This window comes from Oreochromis aureus, linkage group 2 (genome assembly GCF_013358895.1).
Source record: "Oreochromis aureus strain Israel breed Guangdong linkage group 2, ZZ_aureus, whole genome shotgun sequence".
In the NCBI taxonomy this organism is placed as follows: Eukaryota; Metazoa; Chordata; class Actinopteri; order Cichliformes; family Cichlidae; genus Oreochromis; species Oreochromis aureus.
Genome location: NC_052943.1, coordinates 27,212,491 through 27,235,828, shown reverse-complemented (window position 1 = coordinate 27,235,828; position 23,338 = coordinate 27,212,491). Strand labels below are relative to the sequence as shown.

Sequence of the window (23,338 nt, the reverse complement as noted above, 5' to 3'; positions counted from 1 at the left end):
TCCTCCTGCTGCAGGTCCATCCATATTTTATAGAGATCAGTGGAGCGGCGGCTGTATCTGTAGCTCTGCTCAGGGTGATTTATCATTGTTAAGGCCGCTGTCTGATGGCTTCTCCTCCAGGGTCACGCTGATCCCTGTTCGCCTCGCACCTCCTCAACCACGGAGCCAGCCCCCTGTAATTAAGCCCCTAGAAACCAAATGGAAAAAAGAGAGAAAGAGGTAGGAGGAAGAAAAAAGGGGAGGAATATGTCAAGAGATGGACAGAAGAAGGGCAAGGGCACCAAGGCCACGAGGGTGCAGTCTCCAAGAGGGTTTTTTTTTTAACAGTTATTTGGGAGGGAAACGAAGTACAGTAAGAGTGATTCCTAGTCTTAGATAAATTTTGCTCATATACCACTACAAGTTAAACTGCTTTAAAATATTTAACTGTGAATTTTATATCTTCATGACGGCGATATACAGTAATTTGTAATCCCCAGAAGCCCTCTTCGGGGGATTGAGCCGCGCTCATTTAGTCACTTTTGCTGACATTTTACACATTTTTTGTGAAGTTTTTAATTCTGAACTGAAGTTGTAACACAGTCATTCCCAAAATGTAACTAGAATGTGCAAAATCGACTAAAAGTTTTTTTTATATGACCCGAAATGAGTGACCAAGCTGATAAACACACCAGCAAAGTGTTTAACAACAAAAGCAGACGCATTATCGGAGTCTGAAGCTGTATACCAACAATTTACCTTTATATATTATATTACCATTAATCATTAGAGATGAGAAATTTCATTATTTGTCAGGAAAAAGGACTGTTAGTTAAATATTAAATATCAGTTTAGTGTTTATTATTGACGGTAAGGACAAGTCTACTGGAGTACTTCCTCACTCACAGTTCAAAATATAAATCTTTATTTGCCTTACGCTCGACCACAGAGCAGCCTTCAGTTCAAACTGAAACAAGCAGTTTCAGCTCCTCCCTCTTTACACCAGCTTTATTTCAGATTGGCTACTTCATGTCCTAACATGAGGAATATCCTCACTAAATGACACCAAACATAGAAAAATAGTATAAATCTGAAAGTTTCCAGCAGTCTGCAGCCTGATCCTTTGGTTCAGAGGGATTACTGTGTATACACTGACGTCTTAATTAGAAATTCTAGTCAAGCTCAACATGAAAATCTACCTTTTGAAGAGGATGACAGGAAACAAAGAAAAGCAAAATATTTGCCCTTTATTACTTAAATAGAGAATATGCCTGTATGCTGATGATGTGTTTCTCTACAGCAGAATAGATCCACTTTCAGTAAAAGCATATATGTTTTAATATTTCACGTCTGATAAAATATATTTTCTGTAGTGTTTACTTACTTTAATTTACTGAGAGACAGCGCTAGCCAGCTGATCGTCTATACTGGCTTCTTTTAGAGGAAAGAAAAAATGGCCTCAAACCTTAAAAACAAAGGAGTTGCTTCCTGTTGGCTGCTATGTGATACAGCGCTGTAACATGTCCACATGAACACAAACACACACCTACACAGGAGCTACGGGGAGGTTTCATGTGAAGAGAAGCACGAGTCTCAGTGGGTTTAATCAACGCAGCACTGAGGAGGAGGAGGAGGAGGAGGACCCACCTCGTTCTGGACTCACTGATGATGGTGAAACCCTCCCAGACTGAGATAAACTGGTCTGAACTGGAAAGCGAAGGTGTATGTGTTCAGCTGTATCCGTCTGCCTCCCGTGGTGACGTTTGCATGTCGTTGCCATTATCATGTTTGGTGGTTCTGTATATTAAAATACAAGTAAGATTCAGTGATAATGTGACTGAAAGATGTTTGATCTCGAATTAGAATTTTCTTTAGTAAAATTGGTACATTTCAGATATGTCAGAGGTCACAGACTCGCGCTCAGTAATAGAGCTGAAGCATCTAAATAGTCTTATTGGTCCACTGCTGTTTTCCTTTTTGTCAGAAGCAAAAGTGAGCAGCTATTTTAGGAATATACAGTTAGGGACGTGGCCTCTTTGACATGGTGACACAGGCGGCTGTACCTGCTAGCTGTCTGCTAGGCTTCACCTCAGCTAATTAAGTCCCTGAACTGGACCTGTGGACCATGTTTGTGCTGGTGGAGCATGACTAATAAGATTATCTGACCAATCATATGGCTGCTGTGAGGTTACTGTACTAACAGACTAGCAGGTAGATACCTGCTAGTCATCTTAGTTATGGTTACATACAGTCCACAGATGCAGACAATAACAAAGCTAGTTACTGTTAGCTGATAGCTTAGGACTCGCCTTTCGTCTAAATCTTGCGGCTCCAAAAACCAAACATAGCAGCAAAAAAGTTAATGTTTAAAAACAGTGGTTGACATGACAGTGTCTGTATCAACTAACACTTTGGTTATGAGTTGCTGATAATCTTCCACAGAGGGACAATCCAAAGTGCAGGAATGTGTTTTCATTTCCTCACAGGAAGTCTTCACACCATTATTCTCTACACATTTTAATTGCTGTCTCTTCATGAGCTGAAGTTCATTTATCTAATCTGATGAACATGAGCAGCCTGTTTTTGAACTGTCGCACACAAACGTTTAATTTTAGGCACTGCTAAAAGGCAAAGAGCCATTCCACTGATTTTACCCCCACCATAAATAAATAAATTTTATGTAGTTACGATGGCGACCACTGTTTTTTTTCCCTTTATTTTATTTTACTTTATTTTTTATTTATTTAATATTTTTATGCATCTAAAATCAATTTATAAGCTATTTCTTTTAGATTTTTTTGTATTTATACTTTCTAGACGCATTCTTTTGTTCTCTATATCAGTTTTTATAAATATATTTTTAAAAATATTTTTCATTGACTTATTTTCACGTTTTTTTCTCCAATATTTTTATGATGTTTTTGTATTTTTTTCCCCTTTTTATTCTTAAATTCCCATCAGAGTCGCAGTTATCGAAGTATTGTAAATCAAATGTAGTGAAGTTTGATGAAACGGTGACTAGCACATCGGAGCGTCTGAGCAGCCAATCATTAACCAGCCAGATGTTCGAGCCCAATGATCCAATCAGCTGCCTTCGTCTCTCAGTTGTTTCATATGTCCACTTAGCCTCCACCCCCCCACTCCCCACCATCCATCTCCTTTCAGCTGAAGGGAAACACCCAGAGACCCTCTTCATCCTCGTCTTCATCTCCCATCTCTCCTCTCTCCTCCATCTTCTCCCACATTCCCCACACTCCTCCTCCTCCTGCTGGAGGTGTGGGTCAGTGATAAGAGATGATGATGATGATAACTGGGAGCCAGTGCATTACCGCATCGATCGGGGCCTTTCAGCGCCGTTAAAGCGCCCGGCGCTCTGATTGCCGGCACTCGCTCTGACAGGAATCCGATGGCGCTGTCTGTGTGTGTGTGTGTATGTAAAGGGTGTGGCCTGGCCGCTGTTAGTGTGTGTGTGTGAGATGGTGTGAATGAGGATGTATGGCGGTGTGGCGTGGAGTCAATTAGTTGCTCCGACAGGAAGAAACAGATCGAGCAGCAGGAGGGAGGAAATCTGATCCGAAGGAGGAAAACAAAAGAAAATAAACAAAAACAGGAAAAAACGTTTTCATTCAGTCAGCAGGAAACACCAACTCTTCTTCTTCTGTTCATGTTTGTTCTGCTTCCTCCTCCTCTTCCTTCCTCTTTTTATTCTTCCTGTCATATTTTCCCTTCATCTTAATTTTTCTAAAACTCCTCCTTTTTTTCTATTTTTTATTTTGTTCTGCTTCCTTTGTTGTTACTTTTGTTCATTCTGTCTTTTCCTCTTCTTCTGTTTTTACTGTTCTCTTTGTTTCTCTCTGTTTTCTGTTTTCTCTCGTCCATCTTTTTCCTTTTGTGCCGTCTTGTTCTCTTATTTTTTTCCTCTTCTTCATCCTTTTTTCTTCTACTCCTTCCTTTACTCTGTTTCTGTCTGTTATGGTTTTTCTGTTTCTCCTCCTCCTCTCTTCTCCTTCCTTGTTCTTCTTCTTGTGTTTCTTCTTTTGTTACTTCTGTTCTCCACTTCCTTTTTATGTTCTGTTTCTCCTCCTGTTTTCATGTTGTTCTTTTCTTATTCTGAGTAGTAGTACTACTAGTACAGCGCCTAATTCACAAATCACAGAGAGCCCACCAACAAATGAACAAGTGCAAGTACACACTCACACACACACTCACACACACACACTGAGCAGCAGCGAGGCCTCGGAGGCGTCATTAACTTGAGAAGGCTGTTGTGTCTGTCAGAAGCTAATGAAAATAGAAGGAGGACACACACACACACACACACACACACACAAACACACAGACAAACACACAGACACACAGAGCTGCTGAAGTCTTTTCTGTGTGTGTGAGGTTTTAGTGTGTGCCAACTGTATATTTAACGTGTGTATGTTTGAGTATGTACGGTTGTGTGTAAGTAACTGTGTGTGTGTGTGTGTGTGTGTGTGTGTGTGTGTGTGTGAGAGAGAGAGACGGGCAGCTGCTGCTGCGTGGCGTCTCGCTGCCGCAGCCGAGCGAAGGAGACATTAACTAACTTCTGTTTTCTAATGGAGATTAATGAAGCCAGAGGACCAACACACACACACACACACACACGCAGAGAAATGCACGCACATACATACATAAAAACACGCACAAAGAAATGCACACACACACACACACACACACACAGAAACACACACACACACACACACACAGAAACACATGCTGGCAGAGATGTGGTTTCACCTGTCAGGCTGATTATTTGGGGTTATAGTTTGAAAAAGAAAAAACCAGGGGAGCTGGAAGGAAGTAGGACAGGAGGGAAGGAAAGCAAGAAAAGCAATGAAGGACTGAGGAAAGGAGAGAATTAAGGAGTGATAGAGAGAAGGAAAAAAGAGAGAAGGAAAAAAGGAAGACAGGAAATAAGTAGCAAAGGATTCGTGCTTCCTATCTTTCTTCCTAGACAGCAATCTAGGCAGAAAGGTGGGAAGGAAGAAAGAAGGAGCTAAGGTAAGAAAAAAGATAAGGAAGTAAAGGTAGGAACCCAGATAAGGAAGCAAGTCAAAACGGAAAAAGGAAATTTGGAACAGTTAAGAAAGGAAGGAAGATGGACAGAAAGAAAAGTAAGAAAGAACAAGGGAAGGAAGTAAGGAAGGAATATCAGTGAGTGGAGGATAAAGGAGGAAAGGGAGCAGAAAAATAACATGAGGAGATATGAGGAAATGAAGGAGATGAATAAGAAAAGGAAAGATGGAAGGAGGGAAGGAAAGACACCATGAATGAAGACAGGAATATAGAAAAAATGAAAAGAAGGGGGGAAAAGGAAAGAAAGGAAGGAATGTGGAAGACAGGAAGGAGGGAAGGAAGGGAGAAAGGGGATGACGCAAGAAAGAAAAAGCAAAAGCAGTAGGAAGAAAGGAATGAAAAAGATGAAAGGCAAGAAGGTAGGAAGATGGGAAGGAAGGAGGATAGGAAAAAGGTAAATGAGATGGAAAAGGAATGCAGAGGAGGACACTCAGAAGGAAAGACAGTAGGAAGGAAGAAAAGTAGACATGAGAAAAGGGAAGGAATACAGAGGACAGGAAAGAAGGAGAAATAGAAGCAAGGAAAGAAGGAAGAGGGGGAGAAAAGAACAAAAGCAAGATTTATGAACCAAAGTTAAAAAAGACAGACAGTAGGAAGGAATACACGAAGTCAGGAAAGAGGAAGATGGGACAAAGGGAGGAAATAAAGGAGGGAGGGAGGGAAGAAAGGAAACGGAGCAAAGAGAAGAACGAGCAGAGCTCAACAAACAGCTGATTCTGGTGTAAACAAACAGTGATGCGTTCAGTTCGCCGTTCGAGCTTCAGGTCGAGGAAAAAAGCGTCCGCGTGCTGGACCGTTGCCCCCGAGGTCATCGCCTGTCGTGGGAAACGGAGACCTCCGTGTGTCAAAGGCGGGTTAGCTGCCAACTCCGAGGAAGCGCTCTGATTGGCCAGGGAGGGAAAACAAAGCGCGTCTCTGGAGACGTTTTTGTTTAGAAGCTGCGGCTCCAGCAGAAAGTTAAAATGCAATAAAAAACAGTAGAATCCAAAGTAGAAATCCCCTTTAATCTCTGCGTTCTGCAGTGAAACTCGACAGAAATAAGAAGACACAGATTTGAGCGGCAGGAGTGATTCGTGCTGACAGCCGCGAGACGAGGGAAACGTTTCTCCTCGGCGCCTTCGACAGCAGCTGAATCTCTAATGCTGAGTTCAAAGACGCGGTTCAGGGTCAGCCGCACATTCATAATCACAGGTGGAAGGAGCTCTCGCACTCCTTTACTTCATATTAGAGCTGCACCGCTGCTCTGTGGAGGGACAGTTTAACGCTGCTGAACAACAAATTGACAAATTTCAGCCTCAAGTAAAAATAACCGGAGGTCCGGGAAGTACACCGATCCGCTGACACGCCAGAAGAACATCAGGAAGCTTTATTCACTTTAGTTCAGCGCATGAAATGTTTGTCTTTGTTCTCATTGGTCAGTTTCAGGAAGCCTGCTGAGGGCACCAGATGCTGCCATTAAGCTGCTCTTTGACCTTTTAAAGTCTGAACCATGATGACTCGATGACAAATTAAAAAAATAATTATTAAATATTAATTTGCGTATATGAGTTTTAATTTGTATTATATTTGTGTATTTTTTTGCAATTTATTCATATTTGTTGTGGGAGAAAAGTCTCACTGTTGATGTCGAAGTCTCAAAAAAAATCAAATATACTAGAAACAGTGAAGAAATAAAAAGGGCAAAAAAGGAAACAATAACTGATGAAAGGATAAAAGTAAGGAAGGAAGGACAGGAGGAAAAAAGAAACAGAGAAAGGGGAGAGGAAAAAGGAGACGAGGGAACAAAAGTGAAGGAAACCTGTGACATGCTGATGTCAGCGAACCTTTCAGAGAGGGGTGTAGGTTCTGGGTCGGGAGGAGGGGGAGGCGCACGGGGCCGAATCTCAAATTGACGTCAGTTCCCGTCAGTTTCCTCGCCACCTCGAACCTCCGGGAACAGCGTCTGCAGTGCGGTGGGAGCTCTGATGGCTGAACCTAGAGAGTGGCAGCCGTCACCTCCTCCTCCTCTTCCTTCATCACTTCACGTGAAAAACAAGCCTCCCTCTCTCTCTCTCCTGCTGTAATACCTCAGGGAGATCCAGCAGAGGCCTCCACCTCCCCACTGCTGCTCCTCTGGGACTCCACACCTCCTCCTCCTCCCTCTGTCAGCTGATCATCCTCAGGCTTTCCTCTGTCTCCATTCAGCACTTTGTTTACATCACCTTTTTTCCTCCCTTGTTTCCTTATTTCACCTTTTACCTTTACATTTCCCTTCCTCACTTCCTTCCTTCCTGCATTCATTCTTTCATTAATGGTTTTTCTTATTTCCTCACCTTTCCTTGTTTCTTTCCATCCCTTCTCTGTTTCTTCCTCACCCCCTTGTTTCCTTTCCTGTTCCTTCTTGTTTCCTTCTGTTGATATCATTTATTTATCTCCCTCCATTTATATGTTTTTACTTGCATTTTTTTCTGACTTTAATTTTCCTTAATGTTCCCTTCATTTTGTTTAATTTCCTTCCCCTTATCCCTTGTTTCTTTCCTTCTTTCTTTCCTTCTTTCCTTATTTTTTTCTTCCTTTTTTTCATCCTCTATTCCTTTTTTTCTCCTGTCTCCTTTTCTCATTCCTTATTTTCCTTCTCTTTTTTGGTCCTTTCCTTCCTTTCCTTTTTTTACCCATCATCCCCTCTTCTTGTGTTTGTATTCACTTGTTTATCAGTGAGATTATTAAACCCAGACTCTCAGATTGGACGCTTCCTCTCCTGTGGGCTGATTGGAAAACGTGTGTGTGTGTGTGTGTGTGTTTGTGTGAAAATGGCTTCCTGCTGATTCTTCTTCTGTTCTCCTTGTGTTGTATTTTCTGTTAAACCTCCTTTTTTGTCTTTTTTCAGGAGGTGCTGCTGAAGCGAGCGGCCGACCTGGTGGAAGCTCTGTATGGGATGCCACACAACAACCAGGTGAGGGAGCACCTTCACTTTGACCTTTGGCCTCTTCAAACTCAAACACATGAGGATCAGTGAAACATCCCATCACAAATCTCAATATATATCTCAGAAATAAATGATGAGTAATGATAAGAAAAATGTAATAGTGAGGCTCTAACAGAGGACAGAAATCTCAGACTCCTGAATGAAAAACTGTGTTAGACTTCATATGTCACCTAAGCCAGGGAATCCCTGCATTTACTACACTGACAGCTTCCCCTGGGCCATTCAGACAATTAACTAATGCTATCCCCCCACACCTCACCCCTGCCCACCCACCTCACCAATCTGAGCCATGCTCTGAGTAACCCTCATCACTCATTTTGTTCTCCAATCTGTGAGTTCTTATGTTTTTGTATATATATATCCAGACAAATTTTTCAGTGAATATTTACGTTGCTAACACTTCAATATGACATAAAAATGAGAGATTCAAAAAATCGAAAACTTCAACATCATCATACGTCCCGTGAACTCTAAATTTAGTTCACTGGTGGGAACCGCAGAACTGAGATTCACTGCTTTCCAACATTTTAATGCCAACAGTGACTCTTACAAAATAATGTCCCGTCCTCCCCTCTGCTCGCAGGAAATCATCCTGAAGCGAGCGGCCGACCTCACCGAGGCGCTCTACAGCGTCCCTCGCAGTCACAATCAGCTGCCGTCGCTCACTGGCTCAGCCGCTCACTCGGGGATGATGGGCGTGAACTCATTCAGCAGTCAGCTCGCTGTCAACATCTCCGAGGCCTCGCAGGCCGACCAAGGTGAGAGCGCGCTGCTACCCATGATCCTCTAGGGAGGGGGTGGAGGCCTCATGGTTTACGCTGCATCACAAGTGTGCTCAGTAGACTGCATTAAAGACAAATGGAGGCAAAGTAGACTTTGTTAGAGACCAGCAGAGTTGACTGTCCACTTGAATCCAGCAGAGACAGGGAGTTTAGTATAGTTAAGTAAAGTCCAGCAAAGTTTTCAGACACTGCTTCCATTAAGAGTCAGAAAGATCAAGTGATTCTTTAGTTCAGTAGAATATCTTGAGTCCAGAGTTTGGCAGACTGCAAGAGACTTTAATAAAAGCCCAGTCAGATTTAGTGCATTACACTTCTATGTGCGGTATGCTGCAGAGGTCAGGGGAGGTCAGTGGTCTCCGGTCCACAACTGCTAAAGTTCAGTAGATTCCATGCAGTCTTCATTGGATACAATTTCATTAAAGTCCAACAGACTTTAATATAATTATGTACAGTTTAGTAATGTTCATTAAAGACCTAAAGATATGTCAGAGCCCACTTTTATTAAGAGTTCGAGAGCGCAAAAGACCAGTGGACTTGGGGGAGAATTCAAATGGCTTGGTACTCTAGTGACTCAGATGTCAGTAGATTTCAGTAGAGTTTATAACACTGGTCTCAGATGCGATCAGTAGGCTAACAAACACATTAGCAGAGTTGAGTCAAGTTCAGTAGAGTCCAGCAAACGTTTTTAGGGTCCAACTTTATTGAGAGTCTGAGAGTTAAAGAGAGTCTTTAGAAGAGTCCAGTAGACTGGAGTGGTTTAGCGGACGTTAGGAAAGTTCAGTGGACATCATTGGACTCCAGTAGACACCAGTCCACTTTAAATTTCTGTAGAGTCCTACAGGCTACTTCATTAGAGTTCATGAAAGACTGTATGACTTCAAGTTCAAGTTCACACATCTCTTTCAATTATAAAACTACACATTTTAGTTTGAGCTTCCACAGATTATCAAAGGGCTCTACAAAGTTATTTTTGTGGACTATTTTCAGCAGCACATGAATTCATGTTTATTGTTTTAGTACCTGCTATCAGACACAGTCAAAATAAACAAGAGCACGTTCACTGAAGTGTTTCTACACGTTTTTGGACATCAGTGGAAATCTGATATATCTCAGTTCTTGTTAGCAGATATGTTCGGTGGTGTTTCCACTGCAGCTCTGTGGGTTTGTTATCCTCAGTGTTTCCTTTCAGCAGTCAGTTCTGCTTCTGTCAGAAACGCTCAGGAAAACATGCAGCAAACAGCTTGTGAACGCGTCGACAGGAAGCAGATCGAGCTGCTTTTACTCCCCGGACACCCCCCCTCCACTTCCACCACAAACCATGGCCTGGTTTTCCCATCGGCCCGGCAGCGAACACCTTACAGGAATCTATGAGGTCATGGGAAACGAGGTAGCAGCCATGCTGAAAATTCATAACTGTGGTCCAGTCGGAAACATTACACCGAGGATCTAATGCCGTCCTCCCCGCTGTTATGAAGTATGAAATGGCTCTGTGTGCCCCTTGCAATTATCCACCGTGATTAAAACATTAATAAAAACAGCAGCTCCCGAGCCCAGACCTTATCAGGCGGACGAGGCAGGTAATTTACAGCTCCAATTCAGCTCGGCCTGCTCAGCATCATGTCATCCTCCTGCAAGATGAAGGCTTTTTCCTCTGGAGTCTGTCTTTGTCAGAGTTTATAGGGTCATGAGGGAAGTCTGATACCAGGAAAAATACCAAAGAATCTAGTTTAAAAAAACCAAAAACATGTTTTTACTTAACCGCCCACTTTCAGCCTTCTTTATAACTTTGCATGTAAAGCTTACAGAATCATAGATAAGGCTTAATTTTTTTTTGAAGATGTATATTTTCACTTCCAAGTAAATTTCCTGAATACCTGTCGCCCTTGTACTACTAGCCGTAAACAACAGCAGCTAATGTTAGCTTAAAAATAGTCCACTAAGTGCTAATGCTATCAAACAACTGTTTCCCAGCGAAACACAGAGTAAGGACAGGAACTAGCACTGATGTGGCTTCATAGTGTTAGTGAGGAAGCAGGTTAAAGTTAGCTAACTGTTAAGTGATATGTAGGCTAGCAAGTAGTTTTTCTGCTTTGGCTAGTACTAAAATCAGCTAACACTAGCCAGAAGAAATTGAGTTTTGTCTAATCAGGAATTTCAGCAGTCACAGGGCATTTGAGTCATAAAAAGATGACAAACTGCTAGCTATCTAGCATAGCAAAATGCTGTCTTTAGTAAATGAAGTTTGCTAACTCTCAGACATTGATTGAACTGGGCGGTTTATTTTAAAAATTAGCGAATGCTACAATTTTACCAGCAAAATATTCTTGCTGCATTGCTAAATTACAGCTAGCTAGCTAGGATTAGCTTGCTTCCTAACATTATTGCTATCATAGAGGCACTACCTGATGATTTTTGTTGTCAGTACACTGATACTCAGATATATGATATATATGCTGTTCTTTAAACTAGTATAATTACAGTACATACAGTAGAGTAACAGCAGGATTTTTCTGATTTTAGACAGAGAACCGTCATCTGTTTATACAGAAGGCAAAGAAATTAAAAATATAGAGCTTAGGTTATAAACACTCTGAAATCCGTTAAAGTGACAAAAACCGTATATAAATAAAGTTTTAACTGATAAAATAGTTATTAACTCTGAAGGATCTTTTCTAGTCGTTAATTTTTGTCATTAAAGACGTCATAAACCGCCCACCCGCTGGTCCCCCTTACTGTTTACACAGTGAAATCCAAACTGTCCGTTAACCAGCTCATCTGCACTGCTCTGCAGCAAACACGTTTCAGGCTTCGGTGTGAATGAGCGCGCAGGATGTGACCTGCATCCGATCTGCTTCCCACGCCGCTGTGGCGAAATGGACAGGGAGAGGGAACGCACCAAGACAAACACCACCCAACACTCAGTCCATTTGTTAAGGCATTATTTTTTTTATTAAAGAACAATCCTTACATTTACTCTGAGTGCTCGGCCGCTCCCTGCACTCTGCTACTCCACATGTGTTTCCCATCGCCGCCTCTCCTCGCCCTCGTCCCTGGGCAGCGCTCCATCAGCCGCTCCTGCTGGGAATTGCGTTGGCCCAGAATGGGAAGTTTGGGGAAAGGGAAAGAGGGTGGAGGGTGAGGCGAGAGAGAGGGCGTAATGTGCTACTTGGCACTCTGTTAGCTCTGCTAAGCGAGCTCGTCCCGAGGTCGGTGGGAACTGTGGAGCCTCGGGAGGGGGTCAGAGGTCAGGCTGAGTGCTGCGGGAACATTGGTATTCAATGCATCTTGGATGAGGGTCAATCAGTGGGAGCATGGGGGGATGAGAGGGGAGAGAAGGGAGAGCAGAGGTAAGTAAAAAGCAGGGGTCAGGTGACAGATGAAGGGCAGACCTCGCCTGCAGGGAGGTGAGCGCTTCATAACAGGAGACCAGCAGTGACAGGCGGGATGATGTCACTGCTGAGGTCACAGCGAGGAGGTCAGCAAAATGCAGGGTAATTTGTAGGTTTTCTTACTATGTGAGTTGGCCTTTTGTCAAACCAGTTTTAGACCGCCAAACATTAACATTCCTGGGTTAAAAAAAGATATTAGTTTTGTATTCTGTTTGTTTATTCTGAATAATTTTCTCTTGTATTGTTTTCACTGAAATCTAGTTTTCTGAAAAGTTTTCTGGGGATTTTTTGGTTGTTGTTTTTGAAAAATGACTTTTAGTAATGACTGAAGTACAAGATCATTATCAAGATCTTCTGTTTGTGGTGGTGATGAATACTGCTTTTCAGTTTCATATCTCTACCTGTCAGTCTGGTTTACCCTAACAGGGCTTCGACTGTGTTTTTGCATTTGAGAAAAACAAATAAATAAAAACTACTCACGCTCAGGTGGGCTAGGCTTAAAGCTGTTACGAGACCAGAGTCAGAAGGAGGAGGTTGGGGTGGAGAGAGGCTGTACAAAATGTTGTTTTTGGAATTAAAAGACAGATTTCACAGTGAACTCACTACTTTAGTCATTTGTCTGCTGGCTTAGTGGTTCTCAACCAAAGGGTCACCCGGTCAATCAAAAAGGTCATGAGATGATTAATGGAGTTAAAACCTGATAACATATTTGTTGTAAACATTTTGAGTAATTATATCTACTTCATCCTACACAGTTTAAAGGAGAAGGGGCTAAATGAACATTAATTGAGGCACCGCACCAACCCAGAATAAGAGAGAAGGATTATTTTGAGCTGGGAATCATGCAAAGCTACTGTAGCAGAGTCCCAGAATAACAAATGTGGAGCTGGAAATGCACAGCGTGGGTCCAGTTCAATCAAACTGTGTGAAATTTAGAGTGACAGTTACTCTTGGAAGGCGTCACATCTATTAAATGTTTTTTGAATTTCACTTAAAGTAAAGATTCATTTCTTAATTATCAAGTAATAATGAGAGATGATTGATTATCTATCCAAACACTGAAGTCAGCGTACGGACACATGATGAAGAGCTGTACTTCTTCCTCCTCTTAGGCTATTCCCGTAACTCAAACAGCGTGTCTCCTCGCGGCTACGTGCCGAGCTCCACGCCTCAGCAGTCCAACTACAACACCATCACGTCCACCATGAACGGATACGGGGCGGGGATGACCAACCTGGGCGTACCTGGATCCCCCAGCTTCCTCAACGGCTCCACCGCCAACTCCGCTTACGCAAGTGAGTAATACACTTAAATATCACATTAACGAAACCAAACCTCATCCATCCGGGAGGCAGTCAGCAGGAGGGATCATTTACAACTGTGGCTAAAATCAGACGCATTTATGCTCCAAAACACACAGCGCTGTTCCTGATACTCCAAATACCGATTAAAAAAAAAGAAATCTGTGCTTGCTGCTTAAATCTGCATTTGATGCCACGTTACCAAAACCTGCATTAAAGCTATGGACGCTGCTCGTTTATGTTGATGCTCTGCTGCTGGCTGATGTTTGAATTGAACCGGACGGTGGAGGGTCAGTTGAGTCATTAAAACAGTTAAGTCCATGTAATGAAGTGATGGGAGTTGAAGCTGTATTGGTGCATGTAGTTGCATGTGAAGGTAGCGGCTTAAGGAGATGTTGGAAGTGTTGGGCGAAGCAATAACGGAGGCTTAAGTATCCAAGTAACATGAAGAACCAGAAGGAAAAGTTTGAAAACTTTACAGTAAGCACAGGAATTAGAATAACCAAAGTCATTCTCAGCCAAGTAGGGGTTAAGGGTCGGCATATTTAGGCATTTTAAGGGACTCGGGAGCCCGTTAACTACTGAAAGCACCTATGATTATTATGGACTAGCCTGGGAAAATGTTCTCAGCAAGGCCAATATTTTAATTTTATAAAATTGGATCTGAACCAGAATTTCTTCCCTCACCTTTAGCCCACCTCTCCACCCACTGGTCTGCTTTGCTTTTATCTTGCTGAGAGAGAGAAGAAAAACAACGGCACTAAAAACGTTCCTTCATCTTGTCTTATGCCTCGGTGGAGGCATCATGCTTTAATGAAATCCAGAGTAATTATGAGCAGTGATTTGGCTAACAGCTTTAAAATGTTAGTAAAAGGCCAGAGGATCCGTCTCAAGTATGAACGTGACTAAGATACCAAGAGTTGTTGTGTTGGTACCTAGCTTGACACCACATTACCCAGTGTACTGGGCTTCGTAGCACTGATGATATACTCTGTATGTGGATTCGCGAGGCTGAAAATAAAACGACTTGATGGCAGATTGATGACGGCGTTGTGCACAGAGCAATACGAGCGAACAAAAGTGAAGCGTTTCCCGCTGCAGGAGACGAGTCGATGCTTCTGAGTCGGCCGTGTTATTCGTCAAACTTTACACTCGGCTCTGATTAACATGCCTGGAGTCGGAGCAGCAGCGTAGAAGGCGCAGGTGTGTTTTGGAGACTAAACTCGCCCGCGGGGAGCGCTCCATTGTTTTGGCTTCTGTATCAAAGAGCTCAGCGAGTCTCAGCGAGACTCGTTTAGAAGGTAGTGAGCTCAAAATGCGTCTCCTTGCCAGGTGATGTTGTCGTCCCTGGCGACTAAACAAAAGGTGGGCTCACATCTCGCCTGGCTGAGCTACAGTTTCCCGCCGCCGAGGGTCTGAGTGTTTGTGTGTGCGTGTGTGTGGACTTAACACTGCCACGCATTGTTCACCTCCTCCTTCCCTCCTCTGACTGTCCCCCTGTCCATACTCCTCCTCACCCATCCCCTCCACCTCCTCCACTAACCCCACTAACATCCTCACCGCATCCTTCATGCATTCATGCATTCACGCTTTGGGCCGAATCCATTAATATCAGCTGGAGAAAAAGGAACGGAAAAACAACAAGAAGGAGCCAAGGAGGAGGAAATGTGAGGAGAAAGAAGCAGCGATCCAGGACAGACTGATGCTTGTTGGCATGAAGTGATAAATCACATTTACATTCCCCCGCTTCATTTTACAGTTCCATGTTCAAATGCTGTCCTTGAATCATTACAGACACACTGTGGTCCATAAACTCTGTGGAAGCTCTTAAAGGAACAGCTCAACATTTGGACAGATGCGCTCCAAACTCTGCGTTTCAGAGACAGAAATTAATCCGCCGATGATTATATATTCAGCACAGAGCTGGAGCCATCTGCCGTTTGTAACTTCAGGGTCGTGTCTGAGATTTTACTGGAAATTTCAGTATTTGACGGTGACCTTTGGGGTAGCAACACATCCACCGTTAAGATACATTTCAGAGTCTCGACTGCAAAGATGGCGGCTGATTTCAAACCTTCAGTGGAGCGTCCAGATGTGGTCAGCTTAGCATGAAGTTAGACGTCACATTACGTCATGCTTGTTTGACAGAGTGCACTTTTAGTCGTCCGACCACATTAACGTCACGTCCTCATGATTTTCCCGGAAAGCTTCTCAACTCTAAAGTCACATCTTCAGTTTAAAGACTACTTTAGAGATTCAGAGGAACGAAATACTCAATTGAGTTAATCACGAGGAGGTGACCTTAAAGAGCTGGAGATGAGCAAAATATTAAAGATGTAATAAAAATTTAAAGGAGAAAGCACCTTAGCAGCAAATACATCTGACAAGTCTCCTGAAGAAGACGTGACTGAAGGCTTCAGGAGTTTACTTTAACTCGTACTTTGGCTCTGTTTGGTTTAAATGCCGGGTCTGATCTCCGGAAAACTTCCAAAGAACAGATGTCAAGCTCAAGTCATCACTGATGGACAGCTCCGGCTCTGCACTGATCACCGATAGATGATGATCAATAAGAGCATCTCTAAAAATGTTGAACTGTTCCTTTAATCGGGAGTCAGCTGTAGAAGCAGCAGGAAAATTCAAAGCTGTTCGCCTAAAGACACACGAAGAGTAAATGAGTGGGTGATTTATTAAAAAGGAAAAAAGTCAGTTTACCGCATGATGTTAGACACCTGCCTTCACACACACACACACACACACACACACACACACACACACACACACTGTGCAGCGTGTGCGGATGAAGCTGCTGCTGCTGCTCTCAGGTTGGTTTATTCCAAACAAGTCCTTCAAGTTATGGATCAACTTTGCCAGATGTGCAGCTGTTTGTGCTCGGAGCATGTTTGTTCCTGCAGACCTCGGCCCGATCTGAGGCAGGGACCCATTCTTCCTCCTCCTCACCCTCCTCTTCATCATCCTCCTCCTTTTCCCTGCATGATTCGCCTCATCTCCGTCCGATCGCTCACCTCCTCCTGTCTGTCTGCCTGCTCGTTACCGTCACGTCCTCCTTCTGTAGGACCCCCTCCCCGCACCTTCCTACCCCTCCTTCCCTTGTCTCCCTCACCTCCTCCTCCTCTTCGTCTACTCCCATAGGCCCTTATTCATTCTCTCCTGTCCATATGGTTTCTGCAGTCAAACAGAAGAGCGCCTTCGCCCCTGTCGTGCGGCCACAGACCTCCCCGCCCCCCACCTGCACCACCACCAATGGCAGCAACCTCCAGGGTGAGCATCCCACCCCCCCGTCCCGCCTGTCAGCACCCCCGCCCCCTGCTGTCCTCCTGCTCGTGTCCCATCAGGACACGCAGGTGGATGTCCACGCGGCGCCGCTGTATGAGAAGAACTCTTTCTGTGTTGCGTGTTGATTCCTGCTTTCACACACTCGGAGGTCAAAGTTGATCCATAACTTCTGGCATTTTGGGAAATTTGGAGCTTAAACTGGAGCATTCTTCTTTTATAGTTAATACCGCTGCAAATTTCACCCTACAAAGTATTTTTCCTCCATAACCGAGTCCTGTTCTTTAGCTTTTATTTGGCTCAGTGAAGTCCAAGAATCCGTCATAGATCTGTCTTTGCAGTCTTATTTCAACATCATCTCTCAGTTTTATCCAAATATTTTTACAACGCAGGCATTTAACTGATTTTACTTAACCTTTCAGCGCTTAACAGAAAGACTTTAACAGCAAATGCATATTTTGTGCGAGTGTGTTAAATGAACCCTAATTATTCTGGTTCCAGAGATCAGTGTTTACACGAGACGTATCTTAAATCTTTTCGATGTGCCTCTCAGGAAGGCGTTTTTATTTAAAACTGGAGATTTTTTCACTCTTCATGAAAAAACATATTTTAGGTCTTGTAATATCCACAGTTATAATCACCAAGACGTTGTAAATATTTCTGAATGGGCAGCTTGAACAGTAAGAAATTTCATGATAAAACCTTTGTTATGTTAAAGTACAGTAAAGTAGAATTTTAGAAAAACTGAAGCTGCATCCGCACGTACTCAGCTAAAAAAAGGATCTTTTGAATTCGCCTCACAGCATCAACAGCGTGCACCTTTATCTCCTGTTTTGATATCAAACTGTGCACCATGTTTGTGGGCTTTTGATTGGCCAACATTTCTTCACAGTTAAGCAGAGGTGGCAAACGTAAAGATAGTCTGCACTTAAGTAGAAAAAAAGATACTAGTGTTAAAAAATACTCCAGTAAAAGTTGAAGTACCGATTCAAGTTCTGTACTCGAGTAAAAGTAAAAAAGTACCGGCTCTAAAATGTACTCAAAGTAAAAAGTAGCTGTTTGGAGGACGTTTCTATATTTGTGGAAAGTTAAATGAACCTTGTGTTGTATTAACATAATAATAAAATAATGTCAGTAGATAGGAGTGCAGACTTTATTTCATTCAAAATTTTAATTCTCACGAATATTCTCAGCTTGAATCACATCAGCAGAACATGAAGGGAAAAAGAAGGAAAACCAAACATAGCTCTGTTTCCTGTTGCTACATTGTAGAGGGCGACAGTCAGGGGTTAAAGTGGATTCAGCAGGTGGAGCAACCCTAAAATCGTCTGTAATGGCTCAGCGTGGGGGAAAGATTCATAACTCACAATAATTTCTATTCAGAGCTGCAGTAGATTTTCTGATTTAAATCCATCACAGTTCAGCAAACTAACCTGTTTATCCTGCACTAACTTGCAGCGGATTTTCCTGCAGCCTTTAAATAACACAGTCTCCCTCAGTTTGTTTTGCATGTCTCACAATATGTACAGACCCAGTATGTGATTTAAAAATATGAGGACTTACATGTGAGCTTTAAATGAGCAGTCCTTCCTTTAAACCTAAGCTCTCGCCTTCCTCTCCTGTCCTGTCTTTTTTATCTTCATCTCCATCTCTGAGTGAAGTTAGCTCTCAAAACAAAGAAAAAAAACCCCACTGGCCCACTTTAACCCCTGACTGTGACACACAGTTTTGCTTCTATCATCTGTTTTTATGCAACATCTCCTGGTGATTAATAAACGAACAGGAGTGACTCTCATGTGTTTCTGTTTTGGCTCAAATTGGTTTGATGTTGGGAAGGCCGCAGTGACGTGAAATAAAAACTCTCAAAAGTAATGAGCTTGTTTTGAAAATGCGAGGAAGAAAGCACAGGTTTATAAATGTAGGGAGTAAAAGAAAAAACTACACAGGTAAAGTACAGATAGCTGAAAATTCTACTACATTTTCTAAGTACATTAATTAAGTATTTGTACTTTGTTACTTCCCACCTCTGCAGTTGGGCAGCGCTTTGCATTTTTACGATTCAGTTTCCAATCAAACTGAAAAATCCAGTGTATGTGTGGACGTAGCCTGAAATGCTCAGCGAGCATCACGAAACATGAGATCTGACTCAGTCTGTGTTGTTTCAGCCATGGCAGGTCTCATCGTGCCCCCCATGTGAGGAGGACTCTCAGCCAGGTACCGTCAGACTCCCCACAACCTTCCCCCAGCCTGAAACGCCACAACAACGTCCTTCCCATCATCCTTTAGACCGACCCGTCTGACCCAGAGTCCAAACCCAAAGAACTTCAACAATTCAGTCACCATCAGACGAGGACGTCGGTTCTTCCTGCAGCCGTTGCAGACACCACCGGCAAGCATTTACGAACCCGGAACAGGAAACCTCTGCAGTGGCTGCGGGTGGAGGCAGCGCTCGCTCAGCGTGAACTGTGGGTGGATGAAAGGTGTCTGCAGTACTGCATGTTGTGCTGAGATATTAAAGAGGTTACTTTGACTTGAGAAGTCTGTGGAGGCTGAACAGGTCTCAGATCAGTTCGAACCACTGTGAGACAGGAAGGAGGCGTGTCCACTGGGAGCATCTGTTCTACGCTAATCATCATATTGTGAAAAAAAACAAAAAAAACAGCTGAGTGGAAGGTGACATCTTCAAATACCTCGCTTTATTCAACCCAAATTTAAAATGCTGGTGATTACTGTAAAAAATGAATAAATAAAAATCACCAAATCTCTGATAATTTTTAGCTAAAAAATCCTTGTAATGTTCCAGGCAGCTCAGTTTGACGCTGTCTGAAGCCCGCCTCCCTGAAAGCTTACTTTTCTTCTGATTGGCTGTCTTTTGGAAGCCTACAGAGGGGCAGCACCAAGTGCTTTTTAGCTAACCTAAACAAACTAGCGGATAATTTGCCTAAAACAGTAACACTCCCTCATCTAAAATGTTGGCCAACACAATATAAAAATATTTTAAAAATATAAAGAAAAGCAGAAAAGAGCTCTGTGTTTCAGCTGCAGATCTGATTGGTTCTCACTAGAACAAAAGCTCTCGGTGGACACTGACCCTGAGTCGGACCGAGTCCGGAAATCAGGAAGTAATCATTTTTCAAACTTGGAAGAACCGTCAGACGGTTTCCAATCAGAAACCCCCAACAAGCCCCTCCCCGAGGACCAGAGTCCTTAAAGCCCCCCCGATGAATCTCACGTCTCAGCGCATTTTACTTTCTGTACCATAGCTTTTAACAATGTTTGTGTCTCATAATCTAAAAAGGAGGAAAGTGCAGTAATTTTGTAAGCTAAAGAAAGAATGAAGCATCCTGCCGAAGAGAGACGAGCAAATGTTCCACCAACGTTTGTCCGTAACACGTCGAGGCAGCCCAGCATTTTCAGCTTTTCTTTTTCTTTTCTTTTGGATGTCTCATTTTGAAATCCAGTACAATAGTTCTGTTTTGCAGGTGTGTCGAGTGGTAGATTTTAACCAGAAAAAGCTTGCAGCAGTTTTAATCACATTTAGGTACCAGATTTTCTTGTTATTCTTCTGATTGTGCTTATTTTATATGTATTTATAAAGTATGTTTTGGGGAGTTCTTTTGTGATTTAGGCCTGAATGATAGTCTCAAATATATATGTAAACACATTTGATGTCTTAATACCTTTTAGATATTGTAAAAAGAGTGAACAAGTGGGAAGAATTAACCCTTTTGTAAAACAAAACAAAAAAAACTCACGACACGGTCACCCTGTTTTTGAAAGCAGGACGTAAAACGACGCTTTCATCACTTTTGTATAAAAACGCTTTTCCGATATTTAACTTTTTGTAAACAGCATCGTTTGTTTCCCCTGGTTCTTCTCGTCTTTTGTGTATTATTGTGAAATGTATAATCATGGTTATTTCTTAATGCACTATTTTTTTGTTGGGGCACTTAATAAGAGCAATGTATCTTAGCAAAAAAGAAAAAAGCTAAAAGTGGAAAAAAAAAGAAAAAAGATGAAAGCTAGAGCGATATGCACCAATATGTTTTTTTTTCTCCTGCCATCCTGAAATGGCAAAAATCCTCGTCATGTGAAATTTTTATATCTCAGAGACTTATAATGTCATAATATCCCAGCACTCATTTTTTGAGGGGGGCGGTTTGGTGTTTAGAAGTCAGCATTTTATCCATCTGAATATTCGACCTGACCCTCGTCTTTGTGTTGGTTTTTTTTTTGCTGATATTGACTGTACGGTTACAAAACACGGCGAAGAGTTTCAAACCAAGTTTTTTAGGGTCACCGATCTCAAGGAAACGTCCATCGATGTTGGTGTTGTTGCCGATGGTGCTGTTCTCGTCGTTGCACACAATCTGGATCATTTACTTATGCAACTGCTCTCCTGTACTGAAATGCAAGCTCATCGCCCGCGCTGCTGTGGCAAAAGTTCAAAAAAATGTAAAGAACCAAGACTCGAGTTTGATGCCTTACGACTGACCACGCTTAAAAACAAAGTCTTTCTTTTATCCGACAAAGTTTTGGTTCCACAGCAATTATCAAAGGTTACTTTTGTTTGCTTTCTTGATTTGATGTCTTTGTCCCTCAGGTTTCCCCCCGAAATATATGAAAGATGCTCAACTGTACAAGCTAACCGTCACATACTGATGGCTGAAAGTGTTAAAACTGCCAAATTACAAAGTGTAGAAGTTTATTCCTTCACCAAAGAGAAGAAAAACTGGAGACTGGAGTCAATTTGTGATTTAACGTCTGTTAACTACAAGAAATGACCCCAATAGAAATGTAGATGAGATCTTTGTGTCAAATTTGATCCAAACACTGAAAATTCAGCTTGGTCTCATGGCAAAAAGTGAAATTGCTGAAAAAGTTCTTACTTTTTGGAGAATATGGACATGAACTATCACGTTTGTGTTTACAGCAAATATGACTTTGAAATTAATTCATTCACATACACATGCAAGTTTTGGATGGGCGCTTTGAAAATGCAGCCCCCATTTCTAAATTATTATTTGTTTAGTAAAATGTATTAAAATACAACTAAAGTGTAAAGGAAATACCAAAGAACGTAAACTTCTATCAAGGCTTATGTCATACATGTCAAATACATACTTAAATCTGGAAAAATGTCACTTTGTGTACGTGAACACAGCATTTTAGATATAACTGTCTTCGTGTCAATGAACAAAGGAGAACATTAAGGTTCCTCAGCACGAATCCATAGATTCAATCTGGGGAGTATTTCAGAGAGATCCACGAGACTGTGAGATGAATAATTTGGCATAAAGATCTGAAATCTTTGGATTGTGATAAATGTGAAACGAAAAATTTACGACATTTTTTTTCCAATTCAAAAACACTGACAGTGTGACTTCTTCCATGATCATGTGACTAGAAGGAGCATAAAGTAATTTTATATCTATCGGCTTCTATTACGATTACAAAATTAGCATTGCAAATTTACACAAAAAACAAGGTTGAAAAAACTAAAATAAGTTTCACATTGTTTAAATACTGCATCTTACTTTACAGAGAGACGATTTATCTTTACATTTCACAAGTTCTCGGAATAAAGTAATAAAAACTGTAAACCTCTCCAGTTTTTCCTTTTCGGTGCATTTGAGTAGTTTAAGGATGGTCAAAGAAACATTTTTTCCAAACTGACTCAGACTTACACAAATTTTATTTGTATTTCTTTGAATGTTAAAAGCAGAGTTGATGCAGGAATCTGAAGTCCAAATGATTAAACTTCTGACTTTATGCAAATCCAGCAGTTTCTGCACAGTGTCACCGGATGCTGTCATGTTGGCTTTTTGGTGGTATCTGTTCAGCGTCTTTGGGAAAGACCATTTATCAGTGATACTAATGAAGCCCAGGCTGCAGAGCCAACCTCCCTGATCAGTCCCCTCCAACAGCTCGCAGCTTTTCTTTCTCTTTTTGTCAGTCGCAGCAAGTTCGCTTCCCACCGTCTGGGTTTTAAACTGAAAAATAGACTTTTTTTATGTTTTACTTCAATGTGAAAGAGGGCAGAGGCACTGCATTTTTGTGAAATATTAAATATATCATCAAAGTATATCAAAGCACAATGTTTAATTAGTTGTCTTTAGGATACAAACAGGGGTGTCACCCCCAGGTTTTTTCTTTTTCTGTCTCTGGCCATGCTGTAAATAAATGCATGTCTTCTGTTTTTTGGTTTGTTTGTTTTTTTTCTCTGTGATCCAGTGCTTTTTGTACAGAAACAGTCTAATAAAGATTACATTTGGCTCGAAGCTGTCAAACTTAAGCTGATGTTCAAATAAGAAACGGGGGGGAAACTAATTATGGAGGCAGCACACACAAGTACCAGTAAAGCGTTAATGTTTACACACCTCACGAAGAACCTGGATCTGCTCTCAAAAAGATTTCATCAAAATTAAAAGCTTTCAAATTGCAAATGAAACCGTTCAAGACAGAAAGCAGACGTGTTCATTCACATCAGATAGATTTAAAAACAAAAGGAGTTTTTTTTTGATTAAA

The 23,338-nt window shown here is 42.0% G+C and overlaps 1 protein-coding gene across 4 annotated transcripts in view; it reads left to right on the top strand.

Moving 5' to 3' along the window:
* Positions 1–23,091, top strand: part of LOC116329674 (transcription factor COE3-like) — a 147,778-nt gene extending 124,687 nt beyond the window's left edge. For 2 of the 4 annotated variants that reach the window (XM_031751733.1, XM_039621592.1), the window contains exons 12-16: positions 7,949–8,014; positions 8,631–8,805; positions 13,331–13,513; positions 16,709–16,798; positions 18,976–19,007. In XM_031751733.1, coding sequence (XP_031607593.1) covers positions 7,949–8,014; positions 8,631–8,805; positions 13,331–13,513; positions 16,709–16,798; positions 18,976–19,007 — 546 coding nt within the window. Of the gene's footprint in view, positions 1–7,948; positions 8,015–8,630; positions 8,806–13,330; positions 13,514–16,708; positions 16,799–18,975 lie in introns of all 4 variants that reach the window. The other 2 variants (XM_031751734.2, XM_039621586.1) reach the window with 2 other exon arrangements.
* Positions 23,092–23,338: the final 247 nt, after the last annotated feature.